We start from the raw sequence: 14,724 nt of genomic DNA, 5'->3' as shown, positions 1-14,724 counted from the left end.
GCTTAAATTCCTCCACCGCTTGCTGGATTAAATCTGGTCCTACTAATTTTGTATCTCCCACTTCGAACCATCCAATTGGTAATCTACACTTTCGCCCATATAAAGCTTCATACAAGGCCATCTAAATACTGGAGTGGTAACTATTGTTGTACGCAAACTCAATAAGCGGCAAATGATCATCCCAATTACCTCCAAAATCTAGCACACATGCCCTTAACATATCTTCAAGGGTCTGAATAGTATGCTCAGCTTGTCTATCGGACTGTGGATGAAATGTTGTGCTAAGACTCACCTGAGTCCCCAAACCTTCTTGAAAAGATTTCCAGAAACTAGCTGTAAACTATACTCCTCTATCAGAAATAATGGATAATGGGACACCATGGATTCATACTATCTCTTTGATATAAAGCTTTGCACAATCTTCGACTGAGTATGTACTTCTGACAGGCAGGAAATAAGCTAATTTTGTGAGTCTATCCACAATCACCCATCTAGAATCATACTTACGCCGACAACGGGGTAAGCCTGTAATGAAATCCATAGTAATTACTTCCCATTTCCAAGTTGAAATTTCTATAGCTTGCAGTAATCCCTCAAGCTTCTGATGCTCGATTTTCACCTACTGGCAATTAAGACATTGAACCACGATCTCTGCTATATCTTTCTTCATTCCATACTGCCAATAAATTGATTTAAGATGATGATACATTTTTGTTTCTCCTGGATGAGCACAATAATCGGAATGATGAGCTTCCCCCAGAATCTGTTGACGTAACCCTGTAATATCAGGAACACATAATCCGCCTTTATACCTGAGAAATCCATTTGCAGGAAACTCAAATGGTGACTTCTTCTTCTGAGGAAGTGTATCTTTGTAATGAATTAACATAGGGTCCTCATATTGGCGCTTCTTCACCTCCACTACTAAGGATGAAACAGCTAAATTATGGACAGTAATTTCCGTATTGCTCGAGTCCGTCAAACGAATTCCTAGGCTAGCTAGCTGTTGAAGCTCACGAGCTAACTCCCTCTTCTCCGGCTGAACATCACATAAACTGCCCATGGATTTGCGGCTGAGAACATCAACTACTACATTCTCCTTTCTAAGATGATATAAAATATTCACATCATAATCTTTCAGTAGCTCCAACCACCGTCTTTGCCACAAATTCAACTTCTTCTGCTTGAAAATATATTGGAGACTCTTGTGGTCTGTATAAATATCAACATGAAAACCATATAAATAGTGTCTCCAAATCTTCAATGCGAGAATAACCGCACTAACTCCAGATCATGGGTCGGGTAGTTTTTCGTATGTTTCCTTAACTACCTTGAAGCATAAGCAATAACTTTACCCTACTGCATCAACACACAACCGAGCCCAACGCCTGAAGCATCACAATAGATAACATAGCCCTCCAATCCTTCAGGAAGTATTAGGACTGGGGCCAAATTCAATCTATCCTTCAACTCCAGAAAAATGCACTCACACACGTCCGTCCACTGAAATTTAGTCGATTTCTAAGTCGGCTTCGTCAATGGTGCCGAAATAGAAGAAAATCCTTCTACAAATCTCCGGTAGTAATCAGCCAACCCCAGAAAGCTATGAACTTCAGTAGGTGTTGTAGGCCTTGGCCTAGTCTTTACAGCTTCAATCTTCTGGTTATCTACCCGAATACAATCAACTGAAATGATATGCTCCAGAAAAGTTACAGAATTTACTCACATTTTGAAAATTTAGAATATAACTCCCGGGTCCGAAGAACTTTAAGGACAGTACGTAAATGATCTGCATGCTCTGCCTATGATCGAGAATATATCAGGATATCATCGATGAATACAATCAAAAATAGATCTAAGAAAGGCCTGAACACATTATTCATCAAATTCATGAATACCGATGGGGTGTTAGTCAATCCAAACAACATTACCCGAAACTCGTAATGACCATATCTAGATCTGAAGGCTATCTTTGGAATGTCCTCCTCCCTGACTCTCACCAGATAATACCCCGATCTCAAATCTATCTTTGAGAACCATTTGGCACCCTATAACTAATCAAATAAATCATTAATTCTTGGAAGTGGGTATTTATTCTTTATCGTCACCTTGTTCAACTGCCTGTAGTTAATATTGTCAAGACCCAAACCAATGGGTCATGACTAGTGTCCGAATTGGACACTCGTATATGAACTTGTTAGATATAATCGGACTGATACTATGACCAATGTGGAAATCTGTAAAAACATGTCGTGGGCTCATATTGCCATATATAATAATGAACCTGTCCCATGAGCAGTCACAGTTAACCCAACATAACAAAATATGAAGCCGAGAAGGCTGCCACTATACACGGGAATATCCAAACGAACTACATCTATATAGCTGACCAGATCTTACATATACAACCCACATATGTCTACAGACCTCTAAGAGTATAGCAGAATTAATGTCAAAAGGATCTGTACCAAAATATCTCAAGCTCCGGAACAATGGAGCTCTCCAAGCAGCTAGGCAGAAGTCCTAAGCCGAAGGGTCACCAAATTGGGTGTCTGTACCTGCGGGCATGAAACGCAGCCCCCGAAGAAAGGGGGTCAGTACGAATAGTGTACTGAGCATGTAAGGCAAGATATACATAAAATCATGGAAAACATTTAAGGCGTGTCAATGAATGGGGCAAAATAAATGCATCAGTATAGCTATATCAAAAAAACACATATATCCATAGAAATATCACAACAAAGGCCACAGCGTCACCCCCTGTCAACTGTGCCATACATATACACATCACAACAAAGGCCACATCACACCCCCTGTCAACTGTGCCATATATATACATATCACAACAAAGGCCATAGCACACCCCCTGTCAACTGTGCCATACATATACACATCACAACAAAGGCCACAGCACACCCCTGTCAGCTGTGCCATATATACACAACAAAGGCCACAGCACACCCCCTGTCAACTGTGCCTTACATATACATGAAGAATGAAAATGAGTGCAGTACATAATCAAAATGAAATAATAGAGCTCTCTAAAATGTCACAAAATAGCCATATGCATATATTATACTCATGGCATGCATAGGATTTCAAATGAAAACTATCGCTCTATCCCACCTTGGAGGAACAATTAATAAGGTGAGATCAACAATAATGAAATAAATCGAGAAAATCATAAAATAGCTTAACATTTTCATATCATCGTTGAAATCATATTTGAGACCTTTAAGCATAAAATCATCCTCAACGTAATCCTCATAAAAACATTCTCGTTCTTAATATCATAAGAAGCTTTAAGAGTCATAAACTTCTAGCTTTGAAATCAAGGAGGTTATGAAAACACTTATGGAATCATGCCTTTGAAAGAAAAGGACAAGCCTTAACATACCTGTTCAACCTCCTAGTAGCTACGCTTATGTGTCCAAGCTCGCAAGTCAACGTTTAAGAGGATTTATACTAATGTTAGCCTCTTCATCGCACACTAGTACCAAGATTCAAATTATACTATTCTATATTCTGCCGAAAATCGGGCAGCACCTCCCCTATTTATATGCCTAGCCCGAATTCTCAATTCAACAACCAACAACAACAATAACAATACCAACATCCATAACATCATTTCCAACACCAAAGTATTCCATAGAACAGCCCACACGCTGTTTTCCAACTTCCATAACTAACCAACTTACTACACAATTATTTAACGGCTTTATCTCCGCAAATAAGCCTTAAATAATACCAAAAGGGAAAGATTCATAGATTTTTTCTTGTTAAGACAGCAATATCCTCAATATCCACACTAAAACCTCCCGCAAAACAATACTAGAATCACAACCATGCGTTACCGGGACCTAAACCACTACTCCGCGACTTAAAAATTGCACACTTTTGATTCCCTCACTTTCTCTCTTCAATTTTCTGGAATTTTCCAGCATAATATGGTGAAAAAAGGGGTTCTTACCCTTTTTATAAGGGTCAAGTTCGGGTCGCGGTACTGTAGCACTACTGTAGCACCCGTTTCTGCTCTGTCAGCTTGACTTGTAACGTCCATAATTCTCTACTCCGATGTCCTATCGACGAGCAGTTTGTTGCGTTGGAAACTAAACTCGACGAACTTCATTTTAGGCTTTTGTTTCACCTTAAAACACTTCATATGCACAGAAATATGCGTCCCCCAAATTGGACCAAAATTTTCACACAAAACATTACCCATCCTTTCTCCAAAGTCATACTACTTCATTTCCTCCACTCATTTCCTTATAAAACCTTCTGGTATACCTTATATACATCCTTCACTCATTAAATATACTTAATAATGCTTGCTCCTTATATTCCAAAGTGGTTTTACTTAACCCTAACTCAACGTACTTATGTTTCAAATTTAATAAGTGCTCTTCAAAGATATGGGGTGTAACATCCTTCCCCCCTTAAAAACATTCGTCCTCGAATGTTGCAATATTTCCAACCCACGACACCGTCTTTGATTTGTTAGAACAATTATTTTCTTCCTTTAGGGTCTGATTACCATTTGCTTAAACTATAACTTGGATCAGTCTCTTCTCATTCTTTCTTAACTCTTTTATTGCCTTCTGTCATCTTCTTTCACTTCTCTGTCCTTATGTACATGATCGAATATTAACTAGCATCTCGCTCTTGTTCTTTCTCCATTATGGTAGTCTTGGCTTGCCGTGCCATAACTATCCATCGTCCTGTAAGTACTCTCTTCTTTTCTTTTTTTTCTCGCTCCTTGTTTCCTTGTTAGTGGGCAGCTACCTTTCTTCCTTTATGGCGCCCTCTTTGTGTTTACTCCTTTGGTGCCATCTTGGGCTATCCTTTTATACCCGTTGATCTTAGATATACACTGTACAGATTTTTTTGTAGTCCATTAGTCAGGCTCTCTAATCCTTACCTCCTTGTCGTCATCTCTTTTACCCTTACATTCCAAATGTTTACCCAGCATAATTGTGTCGCTAATGAACCTAATGGTTATGTTCCTTTCTAAGGCCAGTTATATCATTATCTGAAATAGATATATACGTAATGTTTCTTCGCCGTTTATTATCCTTCGCAGTCCAGTTACACTTATGGCAAACTTATAATCCGAGTTCAACTAATTTCATGACTCGCAACATCTTTGAGCTCCTGCTACAACTTTTTCTTTACTTCCTTCCCTCACATCTATCAATACAATCCCAGGAGCATAGGACTATGTCAATTATTCTATTATGACTCTCTTACAACGCAAGTATACTTATCTTCGATTTCCTTGTATCGGCGATCATTTCGTCAGTCGTTATTCCTTGTTGGCTTTCCGGTGTGGCCTTCTTACAATTATAGTTGGGCATAGCTTCACGTTGACGGTTCATATAATTCCATAGCATATGCTCTTATGTTCAGTATAATTAGTGTCCCACGAACTATTTTCTAATATCCGGTGAACTCTTTTATTTCCATTCATAGGAGCAGCGTTCTTTCTTTCCTTCAAAAATTTCCAAACTACCAATCGTTGTTCCTTTTATTACAATTGTCGTTGTCATCCCAAGTGTTCTTTGGGTTCGTTATCCTCTAACACCCTTTGTGAATTTAGCTTGGAGACTTTTCTTGCTCTTTTCATTACCCTTTAGGGCATGTCACTACATACTTAAGTACGGCACACTTTTTGCTCGATACGGGGGTTTCAAACCATAGTCTAGAAATATCGTAGCTCATGTCGGCATGAAGCATTCTCTTAAGGTGTTTTCCATACTTTCTTCCTATGTCTGCCTCATGGTACACTTATTGTCAATTTGTTTCTGCTTCTTTCTGATACCTTTCGGATATGCCAATACTCCTTGAACTCTGGCTCTGAGCTAATAAATTTCTTCTTCTGATGTTTGAGAACGTCCTAAGTCCTTTCAGGTCTAATATGTTCTTCCCCCCTTATTAAGGAGGTCCTTATACGCCAATAGCTTTCAAGTATCCATCATCTTCGATAATTATCTACTGCCCTTCACGATCTTCTTACGGTTGGGGTTCCATCATCGTATGGTTTGACTTATCTATATTTTTGGTAGTTACACTCTTGTATCCAATCGGAATACTTATAAGGGTTAGACCCAGATGCCTTCTTTTCAGTCTTTTCGCACCTCTGTCCTTTATGACTAACGGTTTTTCGGACCCACAAGTTAATGGGGACATCGAGAGTCACCACGTCATTTATGAAGTCTTCGATTATACCTTACTCCTCGTCTTTCCTACCGACTTTGCTCATAGCATATCTAAAATTCTTCTTACCTTGAGTACTCCTTCCATTTATGTATATACTATACCATTTTATCAATATTCCCTATTCTTCCATCCACTACCAGTCCTTTCACTCGTTTAGTGCACTTACTCGTAATTCTTCCTAACTACGCGTTTGTGTTGTAGCTGTGCATCTGAGTTTTTCGAGTGTCCCGCTACTTTTTACTCTTAGCACGGAATTCTCACAATGTAAAATCTCCCCATCGTCGTTCATCGAGACTTCATCTATCTTTCTGATGTCACGGCCAGGTTGTCCTCCATTCACGTTCCTTACATTTCATTATATTTCCTCTATGATCGCATCTCTCGGTCTTTACAGGAATTGTTGTTCTATGTCGCTAATTTCCGAATCATTTTTGTCGCCCTATCATCCTCGTTCTTATCTCGATGATTGATCGGTTTCCTATAGCCAACTCATCAGAGTATCCTTCTTACCCTCGTGATTGAAGGTTTTCAGTTACTTACTCCTAAATGCTTTCCTCTTCCTTCGATCAACCCATTAGTATACTTTCCTTACTTTCGTCCTTAATCCTCCTTAGGTTCCTTTCTTCTCGAGCGCCCTTCTCCTCTTTGTTATTTATAGTATCGGCTCGGAAGTTCGTGAAATATTCCTTTGAACGTGCAAATACGTTCTATTCTTAAGTCACCTTTTAGGAAAGCTTCTCTATATTTGAGGCAACCATGTCAATATTTGTCAATATGACTATCCATTTCATCCTTTTATATACCTCGCGAGAGCTGAAAATCTCTTAGCATCGTTGCAAGGCCTAATCATTCTTTCTCTTACTTCATATTCCTCGTTGTGGTCGCTATCCTTTTAGTCCCACTTATCGAAATCTGTTCTCTAATCCCACAAATTCCTCTTTCGTTCTATACTACCACACTTTATCCCTTTCACATGCCTACCTTCGAATTTTTACCCAAATAGTCCCGTGCTTTGCCCGTCGTCTCTCTTGGAGGCTTCACTCACTCGTGCTTCTTACCCTTTTTTTTCGACATTTTTGGTCTCTTTACCTTCCATATACTCACTTTCTTTCTTTTCCAAATGTCATTGCATTAGAACTTTCCAAACCTAACCAGTAGTGAAAGTAACATCAGCTTACCTGGTAACGTTCTTCTATCACTTGAACTTTATTATGCCGTTCGATCAATGCCTCCAATATGCTGCAACGTCAGTTGCTGGGATACACATACCCATTGATACAACCACGTATGGGATATCATACGCATTCATATATATAATTTCTAACTCCTTGGTTACAAAGTATTTCCAAACGCTACTTAACTCATCCTAATTCTAGAGCTGTGATGCACTTCCTTTCTTTTCACCGATCTAGTCTGCCTCGTCCTACGCGACCTCCTAAGGTTTCCAACCACTTCGCATATTCCAATTTCCTTTAGGCTACTCTAGCTTCTCATTTGTCTCTTATGTCTAAATTCATAGAACCCTTTTTTTTTGCACGCTTCCCAGGGGGTCACCCATCCTAATATTTCTCTCACTCCAGCACGCTTAACCTTGAAACTCTAATAAGATCTGGTGTGTTAGTGCTGATATAATCGCACCCACCTTATTGCATGACCTTCATCATATAATCTAGGGCAAGTTGAGGTCTTAACAGATTCCAAAACATTCCCGTAGCGCATCTCCCACTTAATTAGAAAAGGCCTATTACTCTTCCGACTACACGATTATTATTTTTGGCCGTTTCAATCCTAAATATTCACCTTTCACCTATGTGTATGACTACCCTTCATCCTAGATTTTCCGGATTCCCAATAATGGCGAAACACCTTGGTCGTCGTTACTATGAATGCTTGGTTATCGACCCCTTTAGATTTCTGCTCATCACTATTCAGTATTGCCCTGAAGTAATTACATACGCACATAGGAAATTCCAATAAGAACTCGTATACCTGTAGCCGATCGGTCCTTAGCCTGATCTGGTGGGCTATAGAGTGAAGTGTGCTCTTCATCCTTGTCTTCCCACCGTCTACTAGTCTGGCCTAACATAATGCTGAAACGTAAGGAAAACCTAAATGTGCCAAACTCTGTACTTCCTCAATTACGTCTTCGTTCACAGGAGTCTTGTGAACCCTTAAACGGGTGTTTATCATATGATTTCCCAGTCGGGTCTCCTCCTACTGGAACCACGTCCTCCGAAGGGCCCATCTCAATGGAATAGCTGATGCTTTTTCTTATACCTCTTGACATCCTCGATCCTGAGTTGACGGGTGATATGGGTCTTATGTCCCCCTTCGGAGCCTTACTTACACTCCCATTAACTGAACTTGTCCTCTTCTCCAATACAATCCTGCAGTTTAACAAAAATCGTACCAAGAACGAGCTTTCCTATCATTGGTTCTACTGCACGATCTATGATCAGAAAGAAAGATGACATCCTAAATGTCCTGTAGCTTCCTGTTAATAGATGTGGTGCACAACACACCGATAAACAAGACTCTACTAGACACGGTCTGTAGACAATCCCTAGGACGAACTGCTCTGATACCACTTTTGTCACGACCCAAACCGATGGGTCATGACTAGTGTCCGAATTGGACACTCGTATATGAACCTATTAGATATAATCGGACTGATACTATGGACAACGTGGAAATCTGTAAAAAGATGTCGTGGGGTCATATTTCCATATATAATAATGAACCTGTCCCATGAGCAGTCATTGTTAACCCAACATAAGAAAATATGCAAGCCGAGAAGGCTTCCACTATACACGGGAATATCCAAATGAACTACATCTGTATAGCTGACCAGATCTTACATATACAACCCACATATGTCTACAGACCTCTAAGAATATAGCAGAATCTATGTCAAAAGGATCTGTACCAAAATATCTCAAGCTCCGGAACAATGGAGCTCTCCAAGCAGCTGGGCAGAAGTCCTAAGCCGAAGGGTCACCAAATTGGGTGTCTGTACCTGCGGGCATGAAACGCATCCCCCGAAGAAAGGGGGTCAGTACGAATAGTGTACTGAGCATGTAAGGCAAGAAATCAAGATATACATAAAATCATGGAAAACATTTGAGGCGTGTCAATGAATGGGCAAAATAAATGCATCAGTATAGGTATACCAAAGAAACACATATATCCATAGAAATATCACAACAAAATACACAGCGTCACCCCCTGTCAACTGTGCCATATATATACACCACAACAAGGCCCACAGCGTCACCCCCTGTCAACTGTGTCATACATATACACATCACAACAAAGGCCACAGCACACCCCTTGTCAACTGTGCCATAAGGCCACAGCACACCCCCTGTCAACTGTGTCATATATATACACATCACAACAAAGGCCACAGCACACCCCCTGTCAACTGTGCCATACATATACACATCACAACAAAGGCCACAGCACACCCCCTGTCAACTGTGCCATACATATACACAACAAAGGCCACAGCACACCCCCTGTCAACTGTGCCTTACATATACATGAAGAATGAAAATGAGTGCAGTGCATAATCAAAATGAAATAATAGAGCTCTCTGTAATGTCACAAAATAGCCATATGGATATATTATACTCATGGCATGCATAGGAGTTCAAATGAAAACTATCGCTCTATCCCATCTTGGAGGAACAATTTATAAGGTGAGATCAACAACAATAAAATAAATCAAGAAAATCATGAAATAGCTTAACATTTTCATATCATCGTTGAAATCATATTTGAGACCTTTAAGCATAAAATCATCTTCAACGTAATCCTCATAAAAACATTCTCGTTCTTAACATCATAAGAAGCTTTAAGAGTCATAAACTTCTAGCTTTGAAATCAAGGAGGTTATGAAAACACTTATTGAATCATACCGTAGGAATCATGCCTTTGAAAGAAAAGGACGAGCCTTAACATACCTGTTCAACCTCCTAGTAGCTACGCTTATGTGTCCGAGCTCGCAAGTCTATGTTTAAGAGGATATATATTAATGTTAGCCTCTTCATCGCACACTTGTACCAAGATTCAAATTATACTATTCTATATTCTGCCGAAAATCGGGCAGCACCTCCCCTATTTATATGCCTAGCCCGAATTCTCAATTCAACAACCAACAACAACAATAACAATACCAACATCCATAACATCATTTCCAACACCAAAGTATTCCATAGAACAGCCCACACGCTGTTTTCCAACTTCCATAACTAACCAACTTACTACACAATTATTTAACGGCTTTATCTCCGCAAATAAGCCTTAAATAATACCAAAAGGGAAAGATTCATAGCTTTTTTCTTGTTAAGACAGCAATATCCTCAATATCCACGCTAAAATCTCCCGCAAAAAAATAATAGAATCACAACCATGCGTTACCGGGACCTAAACCACTACTCCGCGACTTAAAAATTGCACACTTTTGATTCCCTCACTTTCTCTCTTCAATTTTCTGGAATTTTCCAGCAAAATCTGGTGAAAAAAAAAGGGTTCTTACCCTTTTTATAAGGGTCAAATTCGGGTCGGGGTACTGTAGCATTTACTGTGGTAGTACTGTAGCAAGTCGGTACTGTAGCACTACTGTAGCTCCCGTTTCTGCTCTGTCAGCTGGACTTGTAACGTCCATAATTCTATACTCCGATGTCCTATCGACGAGCAGTTTGTTGCGTTGGAAACTAGACTCGACGAACTTCATTTTAGGCTTTTGTTTCACCTTAAAACACTTCATATGCTCAGAAATATGCGTCCCCCTAGTTGGACCAAAATTTTCACACAAAACATTGCCCATCCTTTCTCCAAAGTCATACTACTTAAATATACTTAATAATGCTTGCTCCTTATATTCCAAAGTGGTTTTACTTAACCCTAACTCAACGTACTTATGTTTCAAATTAGTAAGTGCTCTTCGAAGATACAGGGTGTAACAATTACACATCTACAGGGAACCATCTTTCTTTCGTACAAACAGCACAGGTGCTCTCCACGGCGATGAACTAGGCCTAAAAAAGCCTTTTTTTAGCAGATCTTTCAGTTGCTCCTTTAACGCTTTCAATTCTGCAGGATCCATTCGATAAGGAGGAATAGATATGGGCCTAGTATCTGGTAACACATCAATGGTAAAATCAATCTCCCGTTCTGGTGGAAGACCTGAAAGCTCATCCGGAACCACATCTGGAAACTCATTCACTATTGGGACAAATTAAAGAGTTGCGGTTTTGCTTCTGTGTCTTGAACTCGGACTAAATGATATATACAACCCTTAGCAATCATCTTCCTCGCTTTGAGAGAGGAAATAAACCTACCTCTCGGAGATGCCGTATTACCTTTCTATTCTAAAACTGGTTCTCCCGGAAATTGAAAATGAACTGTTTTTGTTCTACAATCAACATTAGCATAATAGGAGGGCAGCCAATCCATACCCATAATAACATCAAAATCTAACATTTTAAATTCGTGTAAATCAACCATAATATGACAGTCACAGACAACAACCACACAATTTCTATATACCCGTCTAACTATCACTGGGTCACCTACAAGTGTAGACACCTCAAAAGGTTTGATATGCTCAAGGTTCAACCCGATACGATCAGCAATATACGGAGTAATATATGATAAAGTAGATCCCGGATCAATCAATGCATATACATCATGAGAGGATACTGATAACATACCTGTGACAACATTGGGGGAAGACTCAAGATCCTGTCGCCCAGCTAATGCACAGATGCGGTCTGAGGACCACTTGAACTGGATGCTCCCGCTCTACCTCTACCATGACCTGCCGGCACCTACAAACCTTGCTTTACAGGGCGTACCAATGATGAAGAACCAGTTGCTGATCCTGTAGGCTGGACCCTACCTCTGCCAGCCATCGATGAACAATCATGTATCATATGCCCAGTTTGACCACAGCCATAGTAGGCATCTGAACCCAAGTGGCACTGTCCAGAATGTGGCCTACCACACAAAGTGCATCGGGGTAAAGGTAGCCTCATCTGGCCTGAACCACCCCTATACTGGGAACCCGAGGCTCTAGAACCCTGACCTGGTCTGAAATAAATAGGACAGTCAAATCTCCTCCCTACCAATCGAGGAGGTGCATTAGCAGCTGACTGGCCCGAGTGCCGGAATACTGCGGTCTCTGACCCCCTCTGAACTCACTAACAACACCGGAAGATCTGGCCCTCTTACTATAACCTCTATCACAATCACGCTCACCCATTTGCGACTATTGCTATACTTCCAGATTTTGGGCATGGTCCTAAATACGATAAATATCCATCCCATCCTGAAGTGCGGCCATCAGGAATTCCTTAATCAAATGTGGCCCCAAACCACTCACGAACTGGTGTACGCGATCCCCCATATCAGCTACCATGGCTGGAGCATACCTTGCCAAGGAACTAAAGCGAAGACTGTACTCTCGAGCACTTGTATTCCCTTGTCTAAGATTCAAAAACTTGTCAGCTCTAGCCCATTGAACTTCCGGTGGCAAATAATGTCGGAAGAAGGCATCTATGAACTCTTGCCATACCGGAAGAGGTGCATTTATCCCCCTAGAGGATATCCAGTTGCTATACCATTGAATAGCCACATCTCGTATTCTATAAGAAGCCATCTCTACTGACTTAACATCAGAATCATGTATTATCCGTAGTCTTCTCAATATCTCATCTATAAAGCTCTGCGAGTCCTCGTCCGATTTTGACCCAAAGAATTTAGGAGGATTCAAGCTAATGAAATCACGAGCTCTAGTACTGACAACTTTATCACCATAATCCGCACCTTGCCGTGGGGCCTGAGCTACAACTAACTGAGTTAGCAAATGAATGGCCTCTCTCATCTCCTGGCCTAAGGCATCTAGTGGAGGGACTGGGGGAATTTAAGCTGGAGCTGGAGCTGAGGCCCCTTCATGCTCCTCTAAAATGAGTGGAGTATGAGGGGTCCGAGATGGAACCTCATTCTGAGACTCACCCTCCTCTATAACTACCGGCGGCTCCCGTTCAGTCCTCCTTCCGGCCACTGTCTTTCCCTTTTGGGCCGCTGTTGCTTTTCTCTTCATAGGCATCGCTGAAATCATAACACACAATTAGGAAAAAAAAAGGGAATCCTGATAACATAGCTCTATCGCACGATCTAAGATGAGAAAGAAAGTTCAATTATTCTTAAATGACCCCGCAACCTCCTGTTTATAAGTGTGGCACGCTTCACATCCATAAATAAGACTCTACTGGACATGGCTCGTAGACACACCCTAAGACGAATTGCTCTACTACCACTTTTGTCACGACCCAACCAGAGGGCCATGACGGGCACACGGAGCTAACCTACCGAGCACCTCTGAACACACAACTAATAATCATTTCTAGGTGGACCACAAATATAGCTCATGGGTATCATAATCTGTAAAGGTATATGTTACAAGATAACGGCACATCTCTATATAATCATCAACAACTATGCCCATCATCACAAGCCGACAAGGCTGCCAAAATATTATACAACAATATGAACTGATAAAGTTATGGGACATCCAGCTACATACATCTGTCTACGAGCCTCTATATAGAATATAGGAATTCATAAGGACGGGGCAGGACTTCGCCATGCCCAATTATATACACAAAAGAGTAATACCAATATACTGTAGCTCCGAAGCAAATGGAGCACTCCTGAGACTCCGCTGATGAAGCTCCTAAGGATCTGGCCCGTCTCCCTACTTCCCTGCGGGCATGAACGCAACATCCATAAGAAAGGACGTCAGTACAAACAATGTACTGAGTATGTAAGGCATGAATAGAAACATAATCAAGAAATACAGAATCATGGGATAAAGAGATAACATGTATAGCTGAGTGCCTCGTAAGGCGGATACCATGCATGCTAACTTTTATTTTCAATACAACATCCATAAATATATAAAGTAATCTACCCGACCATATAGGTACGGCGTTATGCCGCGTGGACATATAGGCATGGTGTTATCATCATTATCTCGCGTTCGAGCATCTCGCGTCCGGGATGATATCATAAGCTACCCACTGCAGTGGTATGTCTGCCCGGCCACCTATAGGGCAGCGCGGCGCAAAATAAATACATATATAAATACATTTATCATGCATGAGAGCCCGAATAAAAGCTACTACTTTATCGGAGTGACGTCAGGTCGGTAACCTCCGATTTATATTATGGAAATATCATCATCGCTATATCTCATCTTGAAGGAACAATTATTGTAAGGTGAGAATAACAACAATGAATAAAATCAAAAAAATCATGAAATAATCTCAATAGTCTCATAATAGCATCAAAACCATAAGCTTTGGAATCTCCAGAAATGGGATCATCATCATCATCATTGTCATCATAGAAAACATCTATCTTTAGCAACATAAGAGCTTTTAGAATCATGAACTTCTAGGTTTTTGGGAATAAGGATATTATGGAAATCATGTATGGGTT

General features: G+C 40.5%; 1 protein-coding gene across 1 annotated transcript; it reads right to left on the bottom strand.

Annotated features, from left to right (window-relative positions):
- Positions 1-619: 619 nt before the first annotated feature.
- Positions 620-12,880, bottom strand: LOC132612973 (uncharacterized). Its single transcript, XM_060327039.1, has 3 exons — positions 12,684-12,880; positions 12,059-12,219; positions 620-921 (listed from the first exon to the last, which is right to left on the bottom strand). The coding sequence occupies exons 1-3, from the start codon at positions 12,878-12,880 to the stop codon at positions 620-622; spliced, it is 660 nt and encodes a 219-aa protein (XP_060183022.1).
- Positions 12,881-14,724: the final 1,844 nt, after the last annotated feature.

This window comes from Lycium barbarum, chromosome 10, assembly GCF_019175385.1.
Source record: "Lycium barbarum isolate Lr01 chromosome 10, ASM1917538v2, whole genome shotgun sequence".
Lineage (NCBI taxonomy): Eukaryota > Viridiplantae > Streptophyta > Magnoliopsida > Solanales > Solanaceae > Lycium > Lycium barbarum.
The sequence above is the reverse complement of the archived record's forward strand: the minus strand, read 5'-3'. Positions and strand labels throughout refer to the sequence as shown.